At 47.9% G+C, this 25,606-nt stretch overlaps 1 protein-coding gene across 1 annotated transcript in view; it reads left to right on the top strand.

Moving 5' to 3' along the window:
* The window catches only part of Poln (DNA polymerase nu), a 286,447-nt gene extending 264,525 nt beyond the window's left edge, over positions 1-21,922 (top strand). The window contains exons 18-24 of the mRNA XM_045130272.1: positions 1,603-1,685; positions 9,134-9,265; positions 13,078-13,188; positions 15,558-15,636; positions 19,740-19,807; positions 20,584-20,645; positions 21,583-21,922. Coding sequence (XP_044986207.1) covers positions 1,603-1,685; positions 9,134-9,265; positions 13,078-13,188; positions 15,558-15,636; positions 19,740-19,807; positions 20,584-20,645; positions 21,583-21,663 — 616 coding nt within the window. The 3' untranslated portion in view covers positions 21,664-21,922. The remainder of the gene's footprint in view (positions 1-1,602; positions 1,686-9,133; positions 9,266-13,077; positions 13,189-15,557; positions 15,637-19,739; positions 19,808-20,583; positions 20,646-21,582) is intronic.
* Positions 21,923-25,606: the final 3,684 nt, after the last annotated feature.

The raw sequence follows: 25,606 nt of genomic DNA, 5'->3' as shown, positions 1-25,606 counted from the left end.
CTATCTCTCTCTCTCTCCACCATAAATAAATAATTTTTAGCATATATGAAGGCTACTGATTTCTGTGTATTTATTTTGTATCCTGCTACATGGCTGTAGGTTTTGATCAGCTCTAACAGTTTGCTAGTAGAGTTTTTAAGGTCCTTTATGTATAGAATCATGTCATCTGCAAATAATGATAACTTGATCTCTTCCTTTCCAATTTGTATCCCTTTTATGTGTGTCTCTTGCCTTATTGCTATGGTTAAGACTTCCAGAACTATATTAAATAAAAGTGGGGACAGTGGACACCCTTGTCTTGTTCCTGATTTTAGTGGAAAAGCTTCCAGTTTTTCCCCATTTAGTAATATGTTGGCTGTAGGCTTGTCATAAATAGCTTTTATTATATTGAGATATGTTCCTTCTATTCCCAGTCTCTGGGAATTAAATTAGTTAATTTAAAAAGAGAGAGAGGGGGCTGGAGAGACTGCTTAGCGGTTAAAGCACTTGCCTGTGAAGCCTAAAGACCCATGTTTGCCACTCCAGATCCTACCTTAACCACACACACAAAGGTGAGGTAAACACAAGGTGGCACATGGCCACTAGGTGGTGCAAGTGTCTGCAGTTTGATTGCAGTGGCTGAAGCTCTGGTGCACCAATTCTGCGTGCGTGCGTGCGTGTGTGTGTGTGTGTGTATGTGTGTGTGTGTCTAAAAATCTATCTTGCTCTCTTTAAAAATTAAAAAAAAAAGAGGCTAGACTAATCTACTTACCCTGGTGATCCATCTGTCTCTGCTTCTCATATGCTATGATTACAGGAATGAACCACCAAACCTAGCATGTTACATGAGTGCTGGGAATTAAAATCAGGTTCTTATGTTTGCACAACAAGTTCTTTACCAACTGAGCCTTCTCCCCAACCCAAGACTTCTTTTCTCTCTCTGTCTCTCTCTGTCTCTCTCTCTCTCTCTCTTTCTCTCTCTCTCTCTCTCTCTCTCTGTGTGTGTGTGTGTGTGTATACGCATGGATGTGTGCTTTTTGGCACTTGAATCTTGTGTTCAGTCCACTGTGCGACCTGATGTAGATGTCCTTGGGGAATGTCCAGGCAGGTAGAAATGACTTTTTGGTGGCATTTGTGGTGTTCTGTGTGTTTCAACTTTAATCTTTGGGAACTGATGTTATTCACACAGTCAACCCTTCTTCTATCTGAATGCTATAGCACCAGAAAAGGACTCACCTTGCTGGTTTTGGCAGACCAAAGCAGAGGTTATTTATACAATCCTGCAAGAGACTAGAAAAGACTAGAAACCAGCTCGCCCCTATAGCAGTCTTGGCTGTGTCCATGCCCAGGACCCATCACACAAACAGGCTCCTCTGGAGCTGGATGGGCATCATTTGGTGAAAATCGTTTTCAGTTTTGATGTGTGGAGAACCCAGAATTTGAGAGCTGACATTTGGCTGGCTTGTAGTTGTTGCAGCCTTGTTGGTGCCTACTGGGGAGCCCTAAATGAGTGGGAAGCTTTACATGTCACATTCTGCTGCTTGTGGTACAGGTGTGGCTTGAAGTGATGAAAAGGCTACACATTGACAACTGTGCCTGATGATATGCCATCTTCCCATGTAGGAAGAACATTCCTGTGAAGCACGTGACACATGCAGACAGAGAGCAGACTAAGAAGGTGGTGTACTCGGTGGTCTATGGAGCAGGTGGGCCATAAAAGGGGCTATAGCTTGGGTTCTCCAATGGCTATGTGCCTATGTGTAAGTGTGCCATGCTTCAGAGAAATGATTCTATGTGCCCCTGTATGTTGTTCACACAAACACCAGACACTAGGCAGACCACTTTGTATCACTGACCCACAGCGTTATAGCCAACCCTTCCAGAGGAGGCAGCAGAAGTACAGAGTGTGTGACCAGGCCCCATCCCATGCCACACCTATGTGCCAGGCGTCATTTCTCTGCTTGTAGACCCTCAACCTTATACACATCAAGGCTTTGCAGAGTTTATCCAACTAAAATGGACTCTGGTTTTATTGGTTCTACTTTTTAGCACAGGTTCAGTAACATGCTCTGCTCCTCCTTCTTCATCCCCTGCTCCTCCCCTTTCACTCCCTGATTGCAGTGTCTGGAGATTTTTGTTAGTGTTCTTTCCTCCCTCTGGATTGTGCTGAAATGCAACCTGATTTCCCCTTGGCAGAGGCTGTGGGCCTGTCCTCATAGAGCAGTCTCCCATCACTGGCTTGGGCCCAGGTAGACCACCTTCCTTTGGTTTGCATTGCTTTGAGTAAGGACATATGCATAAACCTGAGAAGATAACTCACCTCCTGGTCAGGAAACTCTGTTCATCCAAGAAAGCACAGCAAAACTTCATCTGCCTCAGTGTGAGCTCATCAGTGCACAGCCTGTCATCCCCAGACACCTCACAGTATCTGACTGCAGTGCTATGGATGGGCATCCAGAGTTCCTCTCCTGTATCAAAGATGATAACTTGTCCAGGGCCTTTCAGGCCCTACAGCTCTGCACTCATCCTTTCTCCACAGGCGCAGAGCTTACCCTTCTTCACTCAACTCTCCCTTTCTCAGCCATCCTCCACCACTGTACTGATTACCCATCTCTAAGTAATAAGTTGCTATAGGTAGCACCTTACAACAACATTCTTCTGCTATATCACAGTCCTGGCGGGGCCCACCGCTGCCAGCTATATTCAGTATACTGGCTGGAGCTGTGGTCTCATCTGAGGCTTAACTGGGGGTAGGGGTAGGGAGGGGTCTTCACTTTCCTCAGTTTCCATTTCCCACTTGCACTGTGACCACTCCACTTTTCAAAGCCAGCTGTCTAAGAAGAAACAGTTGTGCACCTGTTCATCTGCTTAGTGTCACACATCCATCCGAAATGTGAGCCCAAGGGGGCAGGCCTTCCCATTAGTTCTGCTCACTGCCTGGCACAGAGGAGCACATAGAAGAATAAGTCACAACCTTTTGAGGACATCCCAACTCTCCAGGGTATAGAAAACATCCCAGAATTGAACTCAGAGGGACAGTGGTGATGCTGGTAGTTTTCTCCAGAGGTGCCTGGCCCAATTCCTCCTCAGACTTCTCCCCACTGTGCACCAAGCCTTCCTAGGGTCTCTGCTCTGAGGGAAAGCAGCATTCTATCAGATAGATTACATCCTGATGCCTTGTATCCTCACTCCAGACTGCCATGAACTCCAGCTCTGCAGGCCTGGTGGTGCCTGTTCTTTCACCTCCAGAGCAATAAACTTCTTTACCTCCTTACCCATCTCCATCTCTGTGAATGCTCTCACAGAGTTGCTGGGACTATAACTGGCACAATTAACTTGCATTTCTGTCATCTACCTCCTGTCTGGATCTTGCTTCAGGGCTAAACTATGTTGACAGACATTCTAAGACACCAAGCAGTTTCCAGAGGTTTCCTGACCCTTCAAGCTGGAGCTGGCTCAAAAGGGAGGGATACAGTATGTGCTTGTTACTCTCCTCAAAGTTGCCTGGCCCTGTCCTCTCCAGTGGCAGGGTTTGCTCCAGGAGGATGGCAGGGTCATCCTTTTGCACCATGGTTGTACCCGAAAGAAATGTGGCCTCACAACACCTGCCAGCTCCTTTTGGAGCTCTTGTGTTATGTTTTCTGGAGAGGAAGAGAACTTCACTGTAAATAAGCACTGAATCATTCGTCTTGTTGCTGGTTGAAGGGGGTAATTTGGCTGCTTTTAGCCATGGTGGTGACAAGGGCTCCCTCCCTAAGATTTCATTTCTGCTTCCTTCATTGTTCCTGCTCCATCTGACAGCAAGAATTACTATGTAGTTGCTACTTCACTAGGCTGTCTCTGTTCCCCCTTGTTTGAACCAGAACCTTGCTAATAAGTGGGCTAAGGGCATAAGTGAACCATCAGGTCCCTGGGCTTCTGGGGCCTCAGGAAACCCAGTGAAGCTCTGGCCAGGCAGTTCAGGATGATGTACAATAATATATGTGTTTCCACAGAAGCTCCCTGGGAATGAGAGCTGCTGATAGGAATGCTGAGCAGTAGCAGAAATAGTGCCAAAGCAGTCTTGAGAGAACAGTTGTTGTGGGACTGTGATAAAGACAGAAGGAAAAGTCTCAGAGCTGTGAAACAAGCAGAGAAAATGCTCAGAAGATGTAGTTTTGGATGCTTAGCTCCTGCTGTGCACCCTGGCCTCACCACCACCTTAGACTTATGCACTCCTCGTGATATCTGTTATCTTGACCCAGAGCTGGCTCACAGGAACACTGCTTCTCTTGCACTCAGCTGACGTCAGCATCTTCCAACTTCCTGGGCACCTCCACAGATCACAGAGCCTTCTTAGCTCTACTCTGAGAAGCCACGAACAGTCCCCAGAATACTGAGACCCTTCTTTCTGAGAGTTGGCCTAAAGCTGAGTTCTCACAGTGACTCCTCAATGAACTCCTTAGTAAGTCACCATCAGTCAGCAGGTACATAGCGAGAGCATGGGAAATGGAAAGCCCACACTGCTCCAGGAGGACTGTGACTGAAGTCCTGCTCCTGCCAGAAGAGATCCAAAGCAGAGCTGATCCCCACACTGAACTTCTTTGGGGCATATGGAAAGCTCTGAGGATTGCACTTAGGATGGAGACTGAGAAGTCACCCAGAGCAGCAACACCTGGGCCACATGGGGAGATCTAGTCAAGTTGACCAACCAGCATTCTTGGGTCCCTTTCTTGGCCCTAGAAACAGAAATGAACAAGTGATACATGTGGAAGAAAGGGAGTAGAAATGTCTCCCTAATATGGTAACATGCATATGCAGATGCACGTACATGTGCTCACTTGCACACATGGGATATAATTAGCCACCAGAAAAACAAGAACTGTCACATAGGACTTCAGTGGTAGAGAATGTTTAGTGCTTCTACCAATCAGTCCTGAGAGCTCTGAGAAATAGTCTGCATGTGATTGCAACCACAAAACTGAAGTAAAATGGTTGAAGGGCCTGGAGGTATGGCTCAATAGTTAAGGTGCTTGCCTGCAAAGCCTAACAACCTGAGTTCTATTCCCCTTACCCACTAAAGCCAGATGCACAAAGTGGCACATGCATCTGGAGTTCATTTGCAGCTGCTGGAAGCCCTGGTGCACCCATTCTCTTTGTCTTGTCTGTCTGTCTCTCTCTCCCCCAGACATGGTGGCACACATCCAGCATTCAGGAGGCAGAGGTAGGAGGATTACTGTGAGGTTGAGGCCAGCCTGAGACAACACAGTGAATTCCAGGTCAGCCTGGGCTAGAAGAGGATCCTACCTAAAAATAAAAAATTAAAAAAAAAAATAAAGGACAGGAGTCAGTGCAAAGAAAGGGAGCTAATGTCCAAAGCAGAGGAGCCTGGCCAGAGTCTCCTGCTGGGGAGAAAAGTGGTGACCTTTGAGTGTGACAGCCCCTGCCAAGGAGTGAGGAGCAAGAATCCAGGGCCTGGAACTTCATTCTTTCAAAGCTGCTGCTGTGAGGTTGCCACAATGCCTGCCACTCTCGGGTTTTTTGTGTGGACAAGGGCCTTGGCTTCCTACTACCCTTCAGAGAGCCGTACAGCTCTATAGTAGAAGAAATTCTTCTTGGCCATAAATTTTAAGTGTGATTTCTGGCAATAGCCAGGTAGCTCCTGTCAGACCAACCTCACATATATCAAATATTCACCATGAGAAAAGTATTTAAAGGCTACCTGAAAGCACTGGAAAGTGACCAAAAGCAAATAGGAACTAGCTTGACTGACACTTAGAAGAAAGGAATGGTTCAGCCTTGCACTTGAGGACAATTCTCAGACAATGCTGTGGGTGGTGAAAACTCTAGTAGAAACACAGTCTTACTACCTTAAAGATCCAGAGGATAGGGCTGGAGAGATGGCTTAGCGGTTAAGTGAAGCCTAACGACCCCGGTTCGAGGCTCGGTTCCCCAGGTCCCACGTTAGCCAGATGCATAAGGGGGCGCATGCGTCTGGAGTTCGTTTGCAGTGGCTGGTAGCCCTGGCGCGCCCATTCTCTCTCTCTCCCTCTATCTGTCTTTCTCTCTGTGTCTGTCACTCTCAAATAAATAAATAAATAAATATTTAAAAAAAAAAAAAGATCCAGAGGATAGTATTTGGGGCCATTGGAGAATCTAGAAAGCAAAGGGAGAAAGTCCAAAAAGGAGCCATGGGAGAAGCCCAATTTCTGGATGAAATTATTCAGGTCTCAGGCTGCTCTGAGTTGCCATATACCCCTAAATATGCCTAAGAGGGATGATCCCAGATTTTAGCTGCTTTCCACTATAGGGAGATATTTTGAAGTTTACATTTAGCCAAACTTAACTTCCTTCTTTAGAAAAAAAAAAAAATGTAGTGTCACCAGGCAGGGTGGTGCACACCTTTAATCCCACCACTCAGGAGGCAGAAGTCACTGAGTTTGAGGCCAACCTGGGACTACAAAGTGAGTTCCAGATCAGCCTGGGCTAAAGTGAGGCCCTCTTTTGAAAAACAAAATATTCCTATGAAGAATATAACAGAATCCAAAGTCTATAGAACATATTCTCTGGGATACAATCCAGAATTCCTAAACATATGAAGAAATGGAACAGCCTGATGATAGCCAGGAGGAAAGGCTATCATGGTACCAGATATTGGGATATCCCAAATATTAAAATTACAGGCAGGAATTTCAAAGTTGCTAATATAGTTGTATTCTCAAGGGCATATAGGAAAAATGTACTCATAGTAAATTGATGGTAGGCTGGGAAGATGGCTCAGTTAGTAAAGTGCTTGCCACACAAGCATGAGGACCCAAGTTTAGATCCCCAGCACCTACCTAAACGTTGGGCATGGTGGCACACTCCTATAATCCCAGGACTGGTGAGCCAGAGACAGTAGGATTCCTAGGGCTAGCTGGCTTTACAGTGCATTGGAGATGAGAAAAGACAATGACTCTGAGCCCATCTGGCTGGCCTTGTGGTGGATTCAGCCACCACTTGATATCTTTTCTGAAAGCCACAGACTGTCTACTGAAGTGTTGTAGCTGAGGATAGTGATAAAAATTTGATAGAAGAGTTATAGATAGATTATTTCAGAAAAATGTAACAAAACACATAATTTCATTGTGAAGATATTACATTGTCTTGGTTAAGCCTTAAAAAGAATTTTATATCTTTTCTTTTCCACCCAAATTCTGAGTACTCAGACAGGCCTGGGAATAAAGGGAGAATGAAGGACTCCAAACATTTACCCTTCTCTACTGGGGACAAAAGAGCATCCATTTCCCAGTCTTCTTGGCAAAGCAGTAGAAGCCAACATCTGCCCTTTCACTGTCCTAAGTTTCCAGCATTGATGTTGTCCAGAACTACTGAAGGCTTCAGCTGGCTGAGGCCAGGAGTGGCCTGGCTAAAGAGAAGACTAGAATAGAGGATCTGAAAGATCAGTCAATCTCCCACATTGGAGTCTTCACAGGTGCACATCTCCAGCTTGGGCCATGGTTTCTGACCATCTGTATGAAGTTTCTTTTGGTCCCCTCTAATATGACCCAGAGTTGGCCAGTACAAAATTCAGCAAGCTCTCCTCTGACCCTGATGATAATAACATCTCCAGGGATCAGCTCTGGGATTCCCTGAAATGATACAGTTGCTAGAACCCAGTATTTTCCTCATAACACTACTGTCCAGCAAGGGACCCCAACCCATCCTTGTGGCTCCTTTCTGCAGGAATATGGAAGAGGATGACTGCACAATAAGCACCAAGTAGGAGCCATCCTGGGTTTTAAGCTTTACATGCCATGGTTCTAAGGTTCCCTGATAAACCCTGGATCCAAGGAATATTGTTCCTAAAGCATAAGTGAAGATAGGGGTGTATTGGTGTTAAGCAACTTTCTAATGCCCACAAAACCTCCTGCAGGTGACAGCTGGAGTCAGACCCAGACCTGTGAGGTTCCAGTACATGCTCACGGCAGGCAGGAAGCTTATTTGCTAGGCTGGAGCACGGGTTACAATTTCCACCAGAGAACTTTGTATAAGCTACCTCACAAGAGCCCTGCCTCTTTCAGGAGCAAAAGACTGGCCTAGGGGCTGAAGAGATGGCTCAGTAGTTAAGGTGCTTGTCTGCAAAACCTAAGGACCCAAGTTTGGTTCCCCAATACCCAGATAAAGTCAGATAGATACACAAAGTGGCACATGGGTCTACAGTTCATTGGCAGTGGCTAGAAGCATTAACACATGCTTTAGTGTGTTCTCTTGCTCTCGCTCACACTTTCTGTCTATCTCTTTGTCTCCCTCTTTCTCTCTCAAATAAATAATAAACAAATAAAAATAGGGCTGGAGAGCACATGTCTTTAATCCCAGTACTTGGGAGGCAGAGGTAGGAGGATAACCATGAGTTCAAGGCCACCCTGAGACTACATAGTGAATCCCAGGTCAGCCTGAACTAGTGTGAGACCCTACCTCGAAAAACAAAAAATAAGTAGGTCTGGAGAGATGACTCAGCAGTTAAGGCACTTGACTGCAAAGCCAAAGAACACAGGTTTGATTTCCCAGGACCCACATAAGCCAGATGCACACGGTGGCACATGTATCTGGAGTTCATTTGCAGGGCTGAAGACCCTCTATCAGCATCTTTCTCTCTCTCACTCTCTCTCAAATCAATAACATAAATAAATAAATATTTTTTTTTAAAAAAGTCTGGTCTAGGCCACTAGCATGTATTCCAAACCTAAGATCTCTAAATGTAAGAGTTCCTAGGTACACTACTCCCATATCTGGCATGAGTTCAGCCCTCTCTTTTCCTCTGGGCCCTCTGCAACCTCCCCTAGTTCTGCATTCAGATATATGTTGGCCAGGCTGAGAGCAGCACTACATCTACTTGATTCCAGCTCTACCTATAACACCTGATAGATGGCCAACATTGTTGAGAAAAATAGGTATTGAACTGTCCCTGTCCAGATCAATGGCACATAGCACTAAGTTTGTAAAGCACAAAACCAGTACTACCCAAACCATAAAAGCCCACACCACTAGGCCCTGATTCTCCACCTTGTCCCCAGGGCCTTCAGTTGGCCCATTTCCCTGTACCTTGTCACTCCCTATGGCACATGTTCTTGGTACACCTAGCTCACCTGGTATGAGTTAGGCCTAGAATCTAGTCATATGCACTCATTCACAGGGAAGGAGCGGCTTGCTGCTTGCCTTGGAGTTACTGTTCAAGAAGCCACACGTTTTTTGGAGATGTTTTTGCAGAAGTACAAGAAAATCAAGGACTTTGCCCATACAATTATTGCCCAGTGTCACCATGCAGGTAAGACAGCCACCTCTAGGCTTCTCCCTCCTCTTGCAGTTGGCAGTGGTGTCCACTGCTCCTGGCTTTGTGGTGGGGTAGCCATACAGGTGAACAGCATCTGGATGGGTAAGGCCAGGTCACAGAAGCTGGGTGGGGGTGGCTGGAGAACCATCAGTTCCCACTGGATAAATAAGACTGAAAGGCTCCCTGTGGAAAGGGGTTAGACCAGACTCCACTTACAGTAACAGAATGAGCAAACTTGAATTAACAGGTGATAATTGCAGACAGGTTAAAAACAGATGGATAAGGGCTGTAGAGATAGCTCAGTGGTTAAGGTGCTTGCCTGCAAAATCTAAGGACCCAGGTTCAATTCTCCAATACCCACATAAAGCCAGATGCACAGAGTGGCACATGTATCTGGAGTTTGCAGTAGCTAGAGGCCCTAGTATGCTCGCTTGCTCGCTCGCTCTCGCTCTCTCTCTCTCTCTCCTTATAAGTAAATATTTTTTAAATTTTTTTTTTAAATGGGTAAAACCTGAGCCTGGAGAAATGCGTTTTTGGGAAAGATGCATAGTCCTTGCAATCTAGTCACAAAAGAAACCCAAACAGATTTAAATGTCTGTGAAAACAGTACAATAAGAAGGTAATTAGATACATACTCTATGTGGGCTGCTATCTCTCCACATTCTTATTTGGAAATGTGCCACAATCCTAAGTAACTTAATATTTTAAAAAGACATTCTCAAGAAAAGGACAAAATTTTAGAATTAAATGGCAGTAAATTTTTTTTACCAAAAGTCATGAGATTCAGACGTACTGATTACTTAGAAATAAAAATTATTTTAAGCCGGGCATGGTGGCGCACGCCTTTAATCCCAGCACTTGGGAGGCAGAGGTAGGAGGGTTGCTGTGAGTTCAAGGCCACCTTGAGATTCCATAGTGAATTCCAGGTCAGCCTGGGCTAGAGTGAAACCTTACCTCAAAAAAAAAAAAAAAAATTATTTTAAAAGAGTAGTTTTAAATGGAGGTTTGTGACTATAAATAAATTGTAAACAACACAATAAATTTATAAAAGCATGAGAGTGAATTAAATAAGGAAGGAAATGAATAGAAGAACAGAAATTATCAACAAAAAATAAGATTAGTAATTGAGGCAGAGAGCATTCACCAGTTAGCACTTGCTAATGGATAAAAAATAAAAAATGGATTGTCTGGGGCTGGAGAGATGGCTTAATGGTTAAGACACTTACTTGCCTATGAAGCCAAAGAACCCAGGACCCACTTAAGCCAGATGCACAAGGGTGTGTCTAGAGTTTGTTTGCAGTGGCTGAAGGCCCTGACGCACCCATTCTCTCTCTCTCTTTTTCTTCCTCCCTCCTTTTTCTCTTTTTCTTGCTCTCAAACAAATTTTAAAAAATTGGATTGCCCTGGCAAGGATCCATCATCAAATATAGGTTCTAGCATGTCTCCTTGGGGCTTAGGCAATAACTATACCACTAACTCCTCTCAGAAGCTCACCGAGAGTCTGTAGCCTAATAGTCTGTTCTGAGTATATGGCCCACAAGTTCTGGGCAGCCCACCACAGGTTCCTTCTTGGCTTTCCAGCATATGCCACGAGGCAGCATTAGTGCCAGCCATCTCCCACTGGCCCATAAAAGGAGCCGCCACATGCCCCTAGGGCACTCATAATTTGACTCATTCCTGCCCCAGGTGTCCAGCAGATCACAGGCTACTGAACATCGTTTTCCCAGGAACACATCCATGGCAAAAATTAAAATATTATCTATTTTGAAATGTTAAAATAGTGATAGTTCCCAGCTTTGATCTTTCTGGCTGCCAGGTCAGATTCTCTCAGGTGTCTGTGCACTCTGTCTTTCCTGGCCAAAGTTACAGATTTACAGTCACAGCAGTCATTCCCAAGGCCCCCAGAGAGGCCCACAGCTTGTTCACATGGTCATATCTAGTTCAGAATTGGCAAACAGAAGGTATTTCAATTACACTTAACCAAGACTGCTGCCTCTTCTGTTCCTGTTTCCTTCCTTCCCATGCCAGATGGCTTTATAGGAACCATAGCCATTTTCAAAATACACCTAAGGGGGAGTTGAGGTGCCACCTCTTTCATGTTGTTGCAGTTACCTTTTTGTTGTTGAAACAAAACACTTGACGAGGAGCAGCTTGGAAGGAAAGATTTATTTGGAGCTTACAGTTTTGAGGGGAAGTTTTATCATGGTGGAGAAAGCATGACAGAGCAGTCAAATGGCTCACATCTTCATGTATCAGCAGCAGGTGGGAGTAACAAGAGTGAGCTTGCTTGTGAACATCCAGTTGGACTGGACTGACCTCAAGTTCCAACCCCAGTGACACACCTCTTCCAGCAAGGTTCCACCACCCAAAGACTATCAGCTGGGGATTGAATGTGAGACTTACTCACAAACACATGCTCCCTGTCTTTGCTGTCAGTTACTATAAAGAGACTTCAGAGGTTAGCCTGGGCTAGAGTGAGACCCTACCTCGAAAAACAAACAAAAACACATGCATGCACGCACGCATGCACACACACAGTGTGGCCAACGAAAGATCATTTGTGGCCTAGGAAGAAAATCTGGTGGATCAGAGCAACAAATACTGAAAGTAGGTCAGGTGAGGATAGTAGTCCTGGACCTCAGGGATGTGAAGCCATCCCAAGAAAGGGCAAAGCAAGGGGTATGGAAGGAAAAAAAAGATACTTCACATACCACTCACATTGTGGTGGTACTTAGTACCTTGTCACTTTTTGATGCTTATATTGGGGCTAGAGTGTAGTTCAGTGGAGCTTATCTAACATATGGAAGACCTGGGATTGAGTTCCCAGCATCCCAGCAACAATAATTTTTTGTTTTTTTAATATTTTATTTTTATTGATTTATTTGAGAGAGTGAGAAAGGAAGAGGCAGGTAGAGAGAAAGAGAATGGGTACACCAGGGTCTTCAGCCATGGCAAATGAACTCCAGATGCTTGTACCACCTTGTGCATCTGGCTTACATGGGTACTGGGTCCTTTGACTTTGCAGGCAAGCACTTTAACCACTAAGCCATCTCTCCAGCCTTGTTTTTTTTTTTTTTTTTTTTCGTTGTTGTTTGTTTTGTTTTTGTTTTGTTTTGTTTTGAGGTAGGGTCTCACTGTAACCCAGGCTGACCTGGAACTTACTCTGTAGTCCCAGGTTGGCTCTAACTCACAGTAATCCTCTTACCTCTGCCTTCCATGTACTGGAATTAAAGGTGTGCATCATCATGCCTGGCTAACAATTTTTTTAAATTCATTAGTGAAGGGTTTGCATCTCACCCCCACACAGTTAAAACACAAGTCCTCAAAGCACATGGCAGCACAGCATGTCTGTTTCTTCATAACCCTAAACTCTATGTGTCAGGCCCAAAAACACCTGGATCTGACTTCGGGTAGGGACATGGCCTCTACTCCTTGTTCTACTTAGTCCAGAATGGCCTCATCATCTAAGCCACACACACACCTTTGAACTTCTGCAGGATTAAAGAAAATGTTCTTCCTTGTCCTATGTCAGATCTGAGTGCAGCTGGAAGAAAGAAAAGAGTAGAAGCTTGAGGCCTGGTCAACAGAGGCCATGCCCGCAGTTGTCCCTGTCTACAGAGGGACACATAGTCAGCAGAGCAATCCCATAGAGGCCCTCACTCTCATGTACAGAACTCATCTGCCCTGGCAATATTCAGGCAGCCCAGGGGACTCAGATCAGCCCAAGGTAGGGCCCTAGGAGACATTCCTTACCAGGTGTTGTGCCACCTGTTTCTGTCCCTCATGTGCTTCTTCCTGTAACCCAGGCTATGTGACATCTATCATGGGCAGAAGAAGGCCCCTGCCAAGGATCTGTGCACAGAATCAACAGCTCCGGGCACAAGCAGAGAGACAGGCGGTGAACTTTGTGGTTCAAGGTATCTGAACCCCCAACTGCCCCTTGCCACCCACTGGTGCATTTCTTTGTCCCTGCTCCTCGGGTACTTGGAAGATTACTATTGTGCTATCTCTTGCTCCTTGGAACTCCCCCACATGAGCCTCAGCCCTCACTTGTCCCAGCTGGCAGTGACTATCATGGTAGCTGTATATGGCAGGTACTCAGTACAAGATCATCATCTTCTTCTTGTTGTTATTTTTGAGGTAGGGTCTCGCACTAACCCAGCATGACCTGGAATTCACTATGTAGTCTCAGACTGGCTTCGAACTCACTTTGATCATCCTATCTCTGCCTCCAGGTGCTGGGATTAAAGGCACTACCATGTCCATTAGGCTCCCTCTCCCCCCACCCACTTCCCATTATCATTGTCATCCCAGTTATCTTTTTTTATATTTTATATTTATTTATTTGACAGAGAGAGAGAGAGAGAATGGGTGCGCCAGGGTTTCCAGCCACTGCAGAAGAACTCCAGACGCGTGCGCCCCCTTGTGCATCTGGCTAACATGGGTCCTGGGGAATTGAACCTATGTCCTTTGGCTTTGCAGACAAGCACCTTAACCTCTAAGCCACCCCTCCAGCCCTCATCCCAGTTATCTTAAAGAAACAGACCTCCAGAGCTGGGAACATGGCTCAGCCATTAAAAAGGCTTGCTTGCAAAACCTGCCAGCTCAAGTTTGATTCTCTTATGTAAAGCTTTGCAGCAGCAAGAGGCCCTGGTACATCCATTCATTCTCTCTCTCCCTCCCTCCCTCCCTCCATCCCTTCTTTCAAAAGAGTTGAATTGCAGCCTGGACTATATGAGGGACACCCTGTCAGGAAACAAACAAAACACAAAAATGTGCAACTAAGAAAAACATGCTAAAGAGCTGTTGCATCCAAAAGAATAAGAGATAGTTAATTTCAAACCAGCTGTGAGTAACTTTGGCCTGGGAACACACATCCAAGTTGTTGTGATTGATGAATCTTTCACTGTGGAAACATTAACATTGACCTTTATAAGAAATAGGAGGGCTGGAGAAATTGCTCAGTGGTTAAAGATGCTTGCATGCAAAGCCAGATTTGACTCCCTAGTACCCAGCCAGATGCACAAGATGGTGCATGCATCTGAAGTGCATTTGCAGTAGCTGGAGGCCCTAGTGTGCCCATTCTTCCTCTATCTTCCTGTCTCTCTTCCCCTCTACTCTCTCTCATAAATAAATACATAAATAAAATATTTTTTTAAAAGAAAAAGAAACAGGGCTGGAGACATGGCTTAGCAGTTAAGCCCTTACCTATGAAGCCTAAGGACCCCGGTTCGAGGCTCGATTCCCCAGGACCCACGTTAGCCAGATGCACAAGGGGGCACACGCATCTGGAGTTCGTTTGCAGTGGCTGGAGGCCCTGGAACACTCCAACATTCTTCTCCCAAAATAAATAAATAAAATATTTCTTAACTTTTTATCATTTTATTTATTTATTTATTAGATACAGAGGGACAGAGGGACAGAGGGCCTCTAGCCAGTACAAACAAACTCCAGACACATGTGCCACAATGTGCATCTAGCTAACATGGTACCTGGAGAATTGAACCTGGGTTCTTAGGCTTCGCAGGCAAGTGCCTTATAACCACTAAGCCATCACTCCAACCCGAATAAAATATTTTTTTTTAAAGGGAAAAAATAAGACATGGGCATGGTGGCACTTGGGAGGATTGCCATGAGTTTGAGGCTACCGTGAGGCTACGTAGTGAATTCCAGGTCAGTCTGAGCTAGAGTGAGACTACCTCTAAAAAGGGGGATGGGGGATGAGGAGAAGGAGAAGAAGAAAAAAAACAGGGAAAAAATCATAAATAAAAATGCACATGTCTTTAGTCCCAGCACTTGAAAGCTACAAGGTCACCTTTATTATTAAGATATCTTGACCAGATACAGTGATACATGATACATACCTTTAATCCCAGCTCTTAGACAGGAGGATTGCCACAAGTTTTAGGCTAGCCTAGGTACATAGACAGATCCTGTCTCACAAAAAAAAAAAAAAAAAAAAAATCTTCCTAAGAATCACAGAAACCATGCTGTCCCTTTATGCACAAGTGGAAACCAAGTCCCAAACACCAGAGCCAGCAACAGAGATAGGTTACTTGGCACAAGGGCTGAGGTTTCCATTACACCCTGAGTGCTTCGCTGGAATTAGGACTCCACAGTGAGGCATCTACATCCCATATGGTACTGAGAAGAAAGTAGCAGCTAGTGGAGTTATAAAACTCCTTAGCCATTTACCAGTCAGGAGATGTCACATGTGCTATGACAGCAGCTCAGGCACTGTGTGCCACACACCTCTCACCCTGAAATAGAATCCTTTGTTCCACAGGCTCAGCTGCAGACCTCTGTAAAATGGCCATGATCCGCATCTTTGCTGCAGTGGCCACTTCCCCCACTCTGACAGCCAGGTTAGTGGAGACAATTGGTCTGCTTGGGCCCTACCTTTGCCCAGATTTCATGGGGGTTGGGGACTGTTCTGTACGGGAGGCTCAACTCAGCCCACTCCCAGCTGTGGAATCTCAGTGCTGGCAGCTCACTCACCGTGAATAAAAGGGCTTCCACTGAGTCTGAGACCCAGTGGGCACACAACCTGCCTGGGTCTGAAACTTGTTCTGACAAGTAAGTGTACCAGTAACAACTGGCCTTCACCAGGTCAGGCACAGGAGACTGTAGGCAGGAATGCTATGCCTTGGGCTTTCCTGGGGGCCTGCAATGGATGCACAGCCTGTGGAACATAACTTCTGGCTGCCCACCCCCAAGACAGGTGACCTACAGCTCTGCTTCAGGATTGGGAATGTACACTGCCCCACTGCCCACCCACTCCTACTGCTGCAACCCTTTCCTCAGAACCAGGCCACCCCAGCCACAGCTCTCCCATATCTGTCCTGCCTTGATCACTTCTCTAGGAAGCATGCCCTGAGTTTTGGGGTGGCAAGGAGCTCTCAGCCTAGCCACCTCCTCTGGTCAGGAAGGCCCTGGTGTTAGCTGTAAGTGGCCACCTGGACAGTTGCTTTTTTCATGGAGGATCCCAAGATCCATAGCACTAACTCTTGCCCACGAATCCCTACAGCCCTTCACAGAGGTGATCATGTCAGACACCAGAAGACTCTTGTTCATCCTAGCTATGTATATTTCTCTCTCCCACCCTGAGGGGTCCAGAGGGTCTCTCTACATACCAGCTTAGCACTTCTACCCCTAGAGGGAAGAGAGAGGAGGGAGCTTTCCTAGATCATAAACTGAAATCCTGTGTGCTATAGCACCTACCCTTCCAGGGTCCCTGTCTTTGGGATATGGCAGCCTTCAAGCCTGCAGTCACTCTTCCCCACCCAACTCACTGTTCTCTTGGCCTATAGTATTACTTTACATGCTCAAGGCATGGCATTTTCCCTGTCTTTCTTTTAAAATCTCCTTTACTTGTTCAAGTACTTCATTGTTCATTTTGACCTTGTGCCTGTTGTTGGGTGATTTCTAGAGCTCTTCACGAGAGTGTTCATTGTAAGTGAGTTAGTGCCCCATTGAGCCAGAAGCAGGAGATTGTCCCCAACTTCAAGCCCTATGGGCCACTTCCCCAGGGTGACCAAGAGGCAGGAGCAGACCCCTCCTGGTTTCTTTCCTCATTGCTGTCTGCCCAACACATGTCCATGCACACATAAGCCCCCCCCCAAGAGCTTTCCTCAGGTGTCCTATGATTCCTGAAATCTGTACATCCTGCCCTCTTCCACAGTTCTATAGGTGAATTCTACCTCATGCAGACCATGCACAGCCTGCAATGCTGTTCCAGATTGCAGATGATGAAAACACACTGGCCCTACATCTATCTGCCTTAGTATAAGACTAGCATATTGCCTCCCTTGTTGTGTATGGAACTGCTAAAAGAAGCTTGTATGTGAAGGCTTGGGGCCTCTGTGATGAGTATAGGCAGTAAGTGCAGAAAAGGAGAAGCTGAGGCAACAAGCATCATGTGAGTTAAAAGTTCATGCAGATCCCAGCAAGAGTGAGTTCCCAACCAGCATTGCGGGGTCTACTACCCTGTGCCTCTGGGAGATGGGTTTGAGGGTCACCACACAACTGTACTTCCAGGATGAACCCACAAGGAGGTTTAACACAGCTCTGGGGTGCCCCTCAGGAGGGGGTGCCAGATGAAGCCCTTCTGAAATATTCTCACAAAGAGGCCAGGATCTGTCTGCCCTAATCAGGCCCAACCAGAACCAAGCACAGTATGTCTGTATCCTTCCTGGAACAGAGACCAGAAGTCACTTTGGCAATCAGCTCCCTTCCTAGAAGCCTGGGTGGTCTACACTCCTCTGCTGCCCCTGCTTGTTCCTGTGTCAGAACCTCCAGTGAGAAGTGTGGTGCTGTCTATGTGGCTGTGAGATTGAGGTGTGAGTGACTAATAAGTCACACTATTCTTAGGTCCTGCCACACCAGCAGCTCATATTTCACGGTGTGATTTCAAGAAGTATGAAAGTGTTTCTGCTAAATCTGGAAAGAGTACCTCTTCTGAGATTTCTGTCCTTTTGAAAAATGAGACGCATGGGAACTAAGACCTTGCAGCCACCTTGATGTCAGTTTAAGAGAACACATGCAGATGCTACAGCCTACTCCATACTACAGTCTGACTTCTGGAAGGGCAATGCTGATACCCAGAAACTAGAGGGAAAACACAGGGTTTCTGCTGCACTGTCATGGATCCAAGCCCAGCAGGATGTCTTCTGCAGGCACAACATTTAGGACCTACACTCAGCCTCTAGTAACATGGTCCAGCTACAGCAGCTTGGACTCCAAAAGGTGAATGTTTTTCTTATTCTAAAAAGTCCAGGGCACAGTGGTTGCTGGCTTTGTCTTAGAAACTCAGGCCCTTTTCCCCTTGGTGCCATGATGGACTAGCTGCTCTGACCATCCACACCCTCCAGGCAAAAAAAGATAATAATGGTCAAATGAACATCTATTACATGGCCAAAGCAGCCCTATAAGAGTCTTCCTGGGCCTGGCATGGTGGAGCATGTCTTTAATCACAGCACTTAGGAGGCAAAGGTAGGAGGATTGCCATAAGTTCAAGGCCAGCCTGAGACCAAATTCCAGGTCTACAGCAAGACCCTACCTCAAAAAAATAAAAAAATAGAGACTCTTCCTGGAAGTTGGAAAATAGACACCTATCCTTAATGAGCATAGGAAATGCTATATGCTGAGGACACACCCTACCCAAAAACAAGAGTCACAAGAGAAAGGAAGACATAAGGGACAGGCCACCCTAGGTCCCTACTATCAAATGCGAGCATGGGCCCTCTTGCATAAACATTTTGAAAGGTTGCTCTATCCTCCAGCCAGTGATCATTGCCCTTCAAAGTTGCATCCAGGAGACAGTGCTCAGGCCACACAGGAAAAGGACTTGAGGGCCCCTTGCTACGCCCTGCCCTTCCCAGTGGGCTGTAGGCCATACAGTGAGTCACCTATACCACACACTCCCACCCTGAGTGTGCAAAGTCAGCCACCCTTGTCTACCCGCCCACCCCCCAGAGGGACTGGCACTAGGTCTAGGAGCCACACTCCCATGAGGATTCTGAGGAATTGTCTGACTGGGAACATGACTGCCTGGACCTCACCCTCCAAAGAATTTGAGGGTTCACAGCAAGCTAGTGCATGTTCTGTGTGACAAAACAAGTCTATGAGCTGAGTGTTCAGATGTCCCTATCACTCCGTCTCTTGTCTTGTACACATTTACAGCTGCCATCTCCCCCTTGTTCACTCTGTAAGCTCTGCCTGACACCCCTGCCCAGCAAATGCACATACTGACCCCCGGCTTCCTGGTATTTCTACTACTATGCCAGAAAGAGCTTGGGAGCTACACAAGGCTGCTGTGGAAGGTCGGCCTGTAGCATGCCATGGAGTTGAGTTCAGCAAGAGCTGTGGCCTAGTGCCCAGGTTGTCTGGCCTCTGTGCCAGCACCTATCATCAGGAAAAAGTACATGTCCCATCCTTGCTGAGTCATGTACAATGTCCCATAGTGGATGAGAGTTTGTATTTTTGAATTTTGGTGTTTTCCAGATCTGTTAAATATCTGATTTCCAAAGCAAAATTTTTTAAATGTCTCATCACCTCCCGCCAAGCTGAGGAAGGGTACTCCATCCAAACTGTACATCTCTCTTTTCTTAGGGGAGGCCTGTAACTCTCCTAACTTGCCTCAGGGCCTTCATCCTCCTCCAGGAGCTCTATCTCCATCCTGTCAGGCTTCTAAGAATGTCAACTGCTCAGCCTAGTTTAGGTGTAGATAGCTCACCAGTCATATCTCCTGGCGCTTTCTCCTCTTCTGGCTCCTTCTCCTTGGAGCTGTGCTGGTGATGGAGTTGACCCCAGACAGAAACATCCAGTCTGGGCCATGCCCACTCCCCACAGAGCCACATCCTATCAAACATTGTACAACAAAACACTTTCCAGGAAATTTTCAGGAACAAGCCCAGGCCCTCATGTGGAGATATCCACCCCTTCCCCAAGTGACTCTCTCCCTTTCCAGGTTGGTTGCCCAAATTCATGATGAGCTTTTATTCGAAGTGGAAGACACTCAGGTCTCTGAATTTGCAGGTGAGCTCAAGGGACTACAGTACAGTGGGATGGGTGGACTCCCACAGTCAGGGGGAGGTTGGCCTCCTTGCACCGTACCCCGTCTATCCCTTAAGGTTCCTCTCATCTGGCAGAGGTGCCAGTTTATTCTGGGGACCTGAAAAGAGCAAATGGATGCCTAGTGCTCCAGTGCCACCATGACACTTCCTCATTCATGTCCATGCTGAGCTTCTGTCTTGACATGGGCAGTCTGGAAGGACGGTCTTCCAAGATGGGCTCCATTGTCGGTGCCATGGAGCTGCCCTCACAGACGTGACAGCCACATCAGATTTCATCCAAAAGCATCAGGGATGGTAGCCTCCTATATCCAGACAACTCATGCCAGGCAGGGGGACCTGGCACCTCCTCCTAGCCCCAGAAGCTGTGGTCATGCCTGGAGATATGGGCATGACACCTGCCCACACACCTGGCCCTCCTCTACTAGGGAGAGCTGAAGTGGAGAAAAGGGCCAGTGCAGTCTTGTGGGGAGCAGGAAGAGCTTAGTTTCCTTAAAGCAGCATTCAGGACCACAAATATTGCCAGTGGGCGCTGAACCAGCTGTGGCATTGTATAAAGAGAGGGAGACTCTCCATGATCAATGGTCACCTTGTGGTCTCAGGACACACGTAGCTTGGGAACCCAAGGCAGGACTGGGCCTCAAGCTTCTCCAGTCCTCCTAGACATCTGGGCCCTGGAAGCCAGTAGCCTGACCAGGTCTGTGTCCAGGCAGCCTTCAAACAGCTGTTTTTCTGTTCTAGCTCTTGTTAGGGGGATCATGGAGTCTTTGCAGCAGGTACAGACCCTGGAGTTGCAGCTGCAGGTGAGGTACACACCCTTCCCAGCCTCACTGCTTTGGCACTTGCAGCCAGAGTCATCTTAGAGTGAACAGAATGTTTAAGGACAGAGGGCAGACTCCCAGGCCTGTGAACCAAAACTGCTGTCCTGCCTACCCTTCAACACACCCCGCCCCACTTAGGAGCCCCTTTCCTGCTCAGTGACTTAGCTGCCACATGGTAAGAAGCCACCACGATGGGTGTCTGCTGCTGCTCCCACCAGCCTCTGGCCAGACCCCTTCCCTGAGGCACTTGAGGGTGTAGGCATCGGTGCATTGCCTACCTCAGGCACACCCCAGAGATGTCCAAACACAGGCCCACCTGCTACTGGCTAAATATCATGGCACTGCAAACTCCTGAACAGGTGGTAGCTTGTAGGGTCTCAGCAACCCATGCACTTTGACCAACCAGTCCGGAGTAGTCTACACAGCCTGTGCCTATGGCAGGCAGAAGAGTAGAGGTTGGGGTTCCTGGAAGCTGCGTTTCAACTGCCAGCAAGAATTCTTCACAAGGCAGGGGGTCATGGAAAACAAGAGGTTACAGTTGGGGAACAGCCGCTTCCCTGCTGTTCTCTTGGGCCTTGGGCAAGGACCCACTTGGAGCCCACTTTTAGAGGAGCCCCTGCCACCTCTCTAGCCAGTGACCTCCAGGGACAGGACCCAGAGAGTAAGCACAGGTACACCTCACCCACCAAAGAATCCCTTCAGACCTGCTCACTGACTGAGGTTGGTAGGTGGGAAGTCCACCAGAGCAGGTCCATGCAGTGTGAACCTGTCCCAGGGAAATGTGTGTGTGATGTGTATGCCTTTGTGTGTGGCTATATTCATCTGTGTACTGTTGCCCCACCTACCGGCATGTGGGCCCAGGAGGTAGCTGGACTCAGCTGGTCCTGGTCTGAGGCTAACCCCTGACTGTCTCCCACAGGTCCCCTTAAAGGTGAATTTGAGTGCTGGCCCCTCATGGGGAGACCTGGCCCCACTGCAGGAGGCCCCAAACTCAGCCTGAGCCACTTCAAATCTCCCAGCAACAGCCCAACCTACACTAGGCTCCCATCAGCACCCACCCCCAGCAAGGGCATTTTTTGCCTTCATTTTTTCTGTAGCCCCAGGCAACAGTGGGAGAGAGTTGGTTTTCACCAGCCCATTGTGCAGCCTTCTCCAAGGTCACCAGCCAGCACTTTATATGGGCTTCAGGGCCAGTGCAGGCCATATTAACCCTGTATGGCTGGGACTGCTGGATCATCCCCTGGAGTAAATGACCTATATGAAGCCATTCTCATACTTGTCTGAGTGGATTCTTCCTGTGGATGGTATACACGTGTGTGCACATGCATACACACATACTTTAGCTCAGCCAGAGGCAGAGTGCCTCAAATCTGGGGTGGCCCCAACCCAACCCTACCTTTTGTTTTTATTTATTTATTTTATTTATTTTTTTTTTTTTTTGAGAGAATTGGCACACCAAGGCCTTAGCCACTGCAACTGAACTGAACTCCAGATGCATGCATCACCTTATGCTCATGTGTCGCCTTGTGCATCTGGGGAGTCAAACCTGGGTCCTTAGGTTTTACAGGTAAATGCCTTATCTACTAAGCCATCTCTCAAGCCCCCACCCCTACTTTTGATGGACATCCAGTCAGACCCTGTTCTTGCCCATGACAGACAGAGGCCAGCCTGGACCACTCAGCAAGAAAGCTGAATTCCATGAAGGTTAAGATAAAGGCTGCCAGGTCTCAGAACCCTGCGAGTATCCTGCGAGTTTCACCTGAGGTCTCAGAGATAGGCTTTGCCCTGTTACCTGAGCCCTGGCAGAGACAGCCTACTGGGAGCAGTCCCTGACCATGCCATGCCTTGTGGAAGGAATGTCTGTGCAAGGGTCAGATTCATCCTAGCTCCTGGAGAAAGGAAGAAGAGAGGAAACCCCATGAAAAGCTATCCAAGGGTCTGGGTTCAGGGTCTGCATTTTAGGACTCCTCCAACCTCCCAGGATCCCTCTGCCAACAAAGTCTGGCATGGCAGGGGTCTGTGTCTACCCACTGTCCCTGATATCTGTCCACACGCATCTTGCTACCCATGTCCACCCCAGTTCTTCTTACCCAGCCCTGTTCCCACCTCATGCTGTTCAACTCCTAATCTGGTCAGTACTGATCCTCCTGCCATAATGCAAGTGTCACAGCATTCCAGAGGTTCATGCAGGTGGGCAGACAGCTGAGCAGCAAAGACCACAGCTTGTGGTAGAGCCATCCACACAAGTACTACCAGCACCATGGGGACCAAGAGAATCCAGAATGTGATCCTACCTAGCAGGGCCCACAGGCTCAGAAAGGTGAAGTTCCTCAGGGGCCCAGCACCCACAAGCCTAGGGTCTTGGTCTTATAGACATGCAGACCTCAATCTTGCCAGACCAGTGGGGCCAGGTGGCCTGTGGTCCCCACCAAAGTAGTCTAAGCTGTGTCAGGAGCTGAACCTTCAGGTTGCTGAGCCTGAGCCAACCCTCATCATATTCCCCCACCCCACAACCCAGCCACCCCACAGCCCAGTTCCTACCTCTGCACTCACCACCCATGGAAGTATGCAGAGCTGCAAAGTTCCCACTCACACCAGGCCAGGGAGGAACCCAGATAATGCCTTGGGAAACTAGGCTCAGGGCCCAGAGCCTCACATGGCCACCATGGCTCATAGCTTCTACTTCTAGCATCAAGCTCAGCCAAACACAGACAGAAACAGCCCAGATAGTGGGAGCCAGGTTCCTTCAACTCTGGTTTTATTGAAAAAAAAAAAAAAACAAACCAGCAGCATAGGGGGCCATGCAGGCAGGGGCACACACCCACTTGGGTCCCCAGCCTGTCTCCTTGGGAAATCGGCTTGTCGCCTGGCCCTACGGGCTATTTTGGCACATCCTGGGGTCTCAGAACACCCCCACCCCATCATGGGCTCACAGTACAGCTTCTGGAACAAACCACAACAGTGAGACCTACCACATATCACACCCTGACCAAACCTAGCCTGTGTCCATCTGAGGGACCTCCAGCTCCTCGAGGGGGGAGATGGACCAACAGAGGCTCAGCTAGCCTGTGGGGGTTGTGCTACATTCATATGGAGGTGGGCAGGGCACAGAAGGGGCGACCACAGGACCCTGCTCACCACAAAGGGCCTCCCACAGGAGGAGACTCTTTCCACTGGAGCCCTCCCCTCTGCTACACATGTGCACATACACAAACATACATGTGCACACAAGCACACAAACTCACATGGATGCACACATATGCACGTAAATGTTCACACATACACATGCAACATGAACATGATTGCATGTGCAGTCACATGCAGACATGGTCACATATGGCATGTGCTCACATATGCTCACATAAAACCACACATACTCCTACATATATACTCACACAGGTGCTCACATTTGCACACATATGCACATGATCATGCATATAGACAGGCATGTACACATACACAGGTACACCTCTTTAAAATGGCTAATTATTGCTATTAAAAAAATACGTCCAACAATGGTAAGTAGGGGCTCATTCTCCACTCAGGCCCAGGCAATCACTGCCCATCTTCCATGGACACTGCCCCTGTTGGAAGCCCGGTGATGGCAGCACCAAACAGCAGAACAGCCCAGGGTATGCCCCCAACTCAGCCCCAAAACTGGCAAGAGCCAGGAGCCAGAACCACAACTACAGAATGACTGAGTCCCCAGACAGCAACAGACTAGCAGCAGCACTCATCATGGATGAGGAGAGGCAGCAGACCCTTGACTCTGGTCAACTGTCAAGGAACTCCTCAGACACTACCAGGAAGGTGGCCCTGTTAATGCTTCATAGCCCCTGCCCATCTGGGAATCCATATCCCAGGCCTCTGGCCATAGGCACAGCCCTGGAAGCCAGCTCAGGGAAAGTATGAGTGTGGGGCCACCTGGGGCTGGCAGAGGTAGGTGGGATGGACAGAGGCAAGCCAGGCCCCTGTGGCCCAGAGATTCCCAGACACTAGCTTATAGCCCAGAAGCTCACCTCAGGGTATCTCTGACCCTGTCTCCTTGAGCCTGTGTTCTTCCAGCCTCTTCTATTAGGGAGTCCTGCCCTAGGTCTGCCTTGGCCAAGTTGGCCCCATCCCTCAGGTGCTGACCAGCCCCAGGGCAGAGCCAGCAGGAAGTAAGGCCAGACATGCAGGTCACAGCAGAACAGTTAAGATGCTGCTATGGCCACTGGTGCTTCACCTCTCTACACTCAGAGGTGTACCTTCCCACTTCAGGGGACCAGAGAACATGCAGCCTCAGCACATGTAGGCCAATTTGGCCTCATACCTTGAGGGACTAACTAGCATGTGCAGACATACCTGGGTAGTGGGAGCTACCAGATGACAGCTCAGCAGATGTACCCAGTCTATGCTGCATGTCCATCTAATGCTGACACTCTAGAACACTCTACCTTTTTCCACCACCCCCACTCCAAAAACAGGCTTCCAAACAAATAGGACCCCTAGAAGCCCTGGGCCCTGAGTATGACTGGCCTGGGGCTTGACAGGCCCAGAGTACAGGTGCTGGCCACCCAAGGGAGGGGCGATGGCAGGCAATCTCAGGGAGCTACCCACAGACCCATGGCCACCAGGCCCAGGAGGGCCTCCACAGAGGTAGAAAAAAAACATCAAACATAAAATTTATGTCAGTGCACATGTGCAGTTAGCATGCAGGCTGGATGAGGCAGGTGGGGTCAGGCCCAGCAGTGCCCAGGGAGACAGATTTTTCCCCTGTGGCCTCCAGGCCCCACCACTGGGGCCTAAACACTGACCTGGTAAGGGTTCTTCCTGGAGCAACTTGAGCCTACCCTACCACCCGCTTCTGACATCTCTACCAAGTCTTGGCAGCAACAAGGGAGACAATGAATGGTCAAGAGTGCTGCAAGCTTCACTTTGCCTGCTGGGACCATGCAGCAGGA

This window comes from Jaculus jaculus, chromosome 11, assembly GCF_020740685.1.
Source record: "Jaculus jaculus isolate mJacJac1 chromosome 11, mJacJac1.mat.Y.cur, whole genome shotgun sequence".
Classification (NCBI taxonomy): Eukaryota; Metazoa; Chordata; class Mammalia; order Rodentia; family Dipodidae; genus Jaculus; species Jaculus jaculus.
The sequence above is the reverse complement of the archived record's forward strand: the minus strand, read 5'-3'. Positions and strand labels throughout refer to the sequence as shown.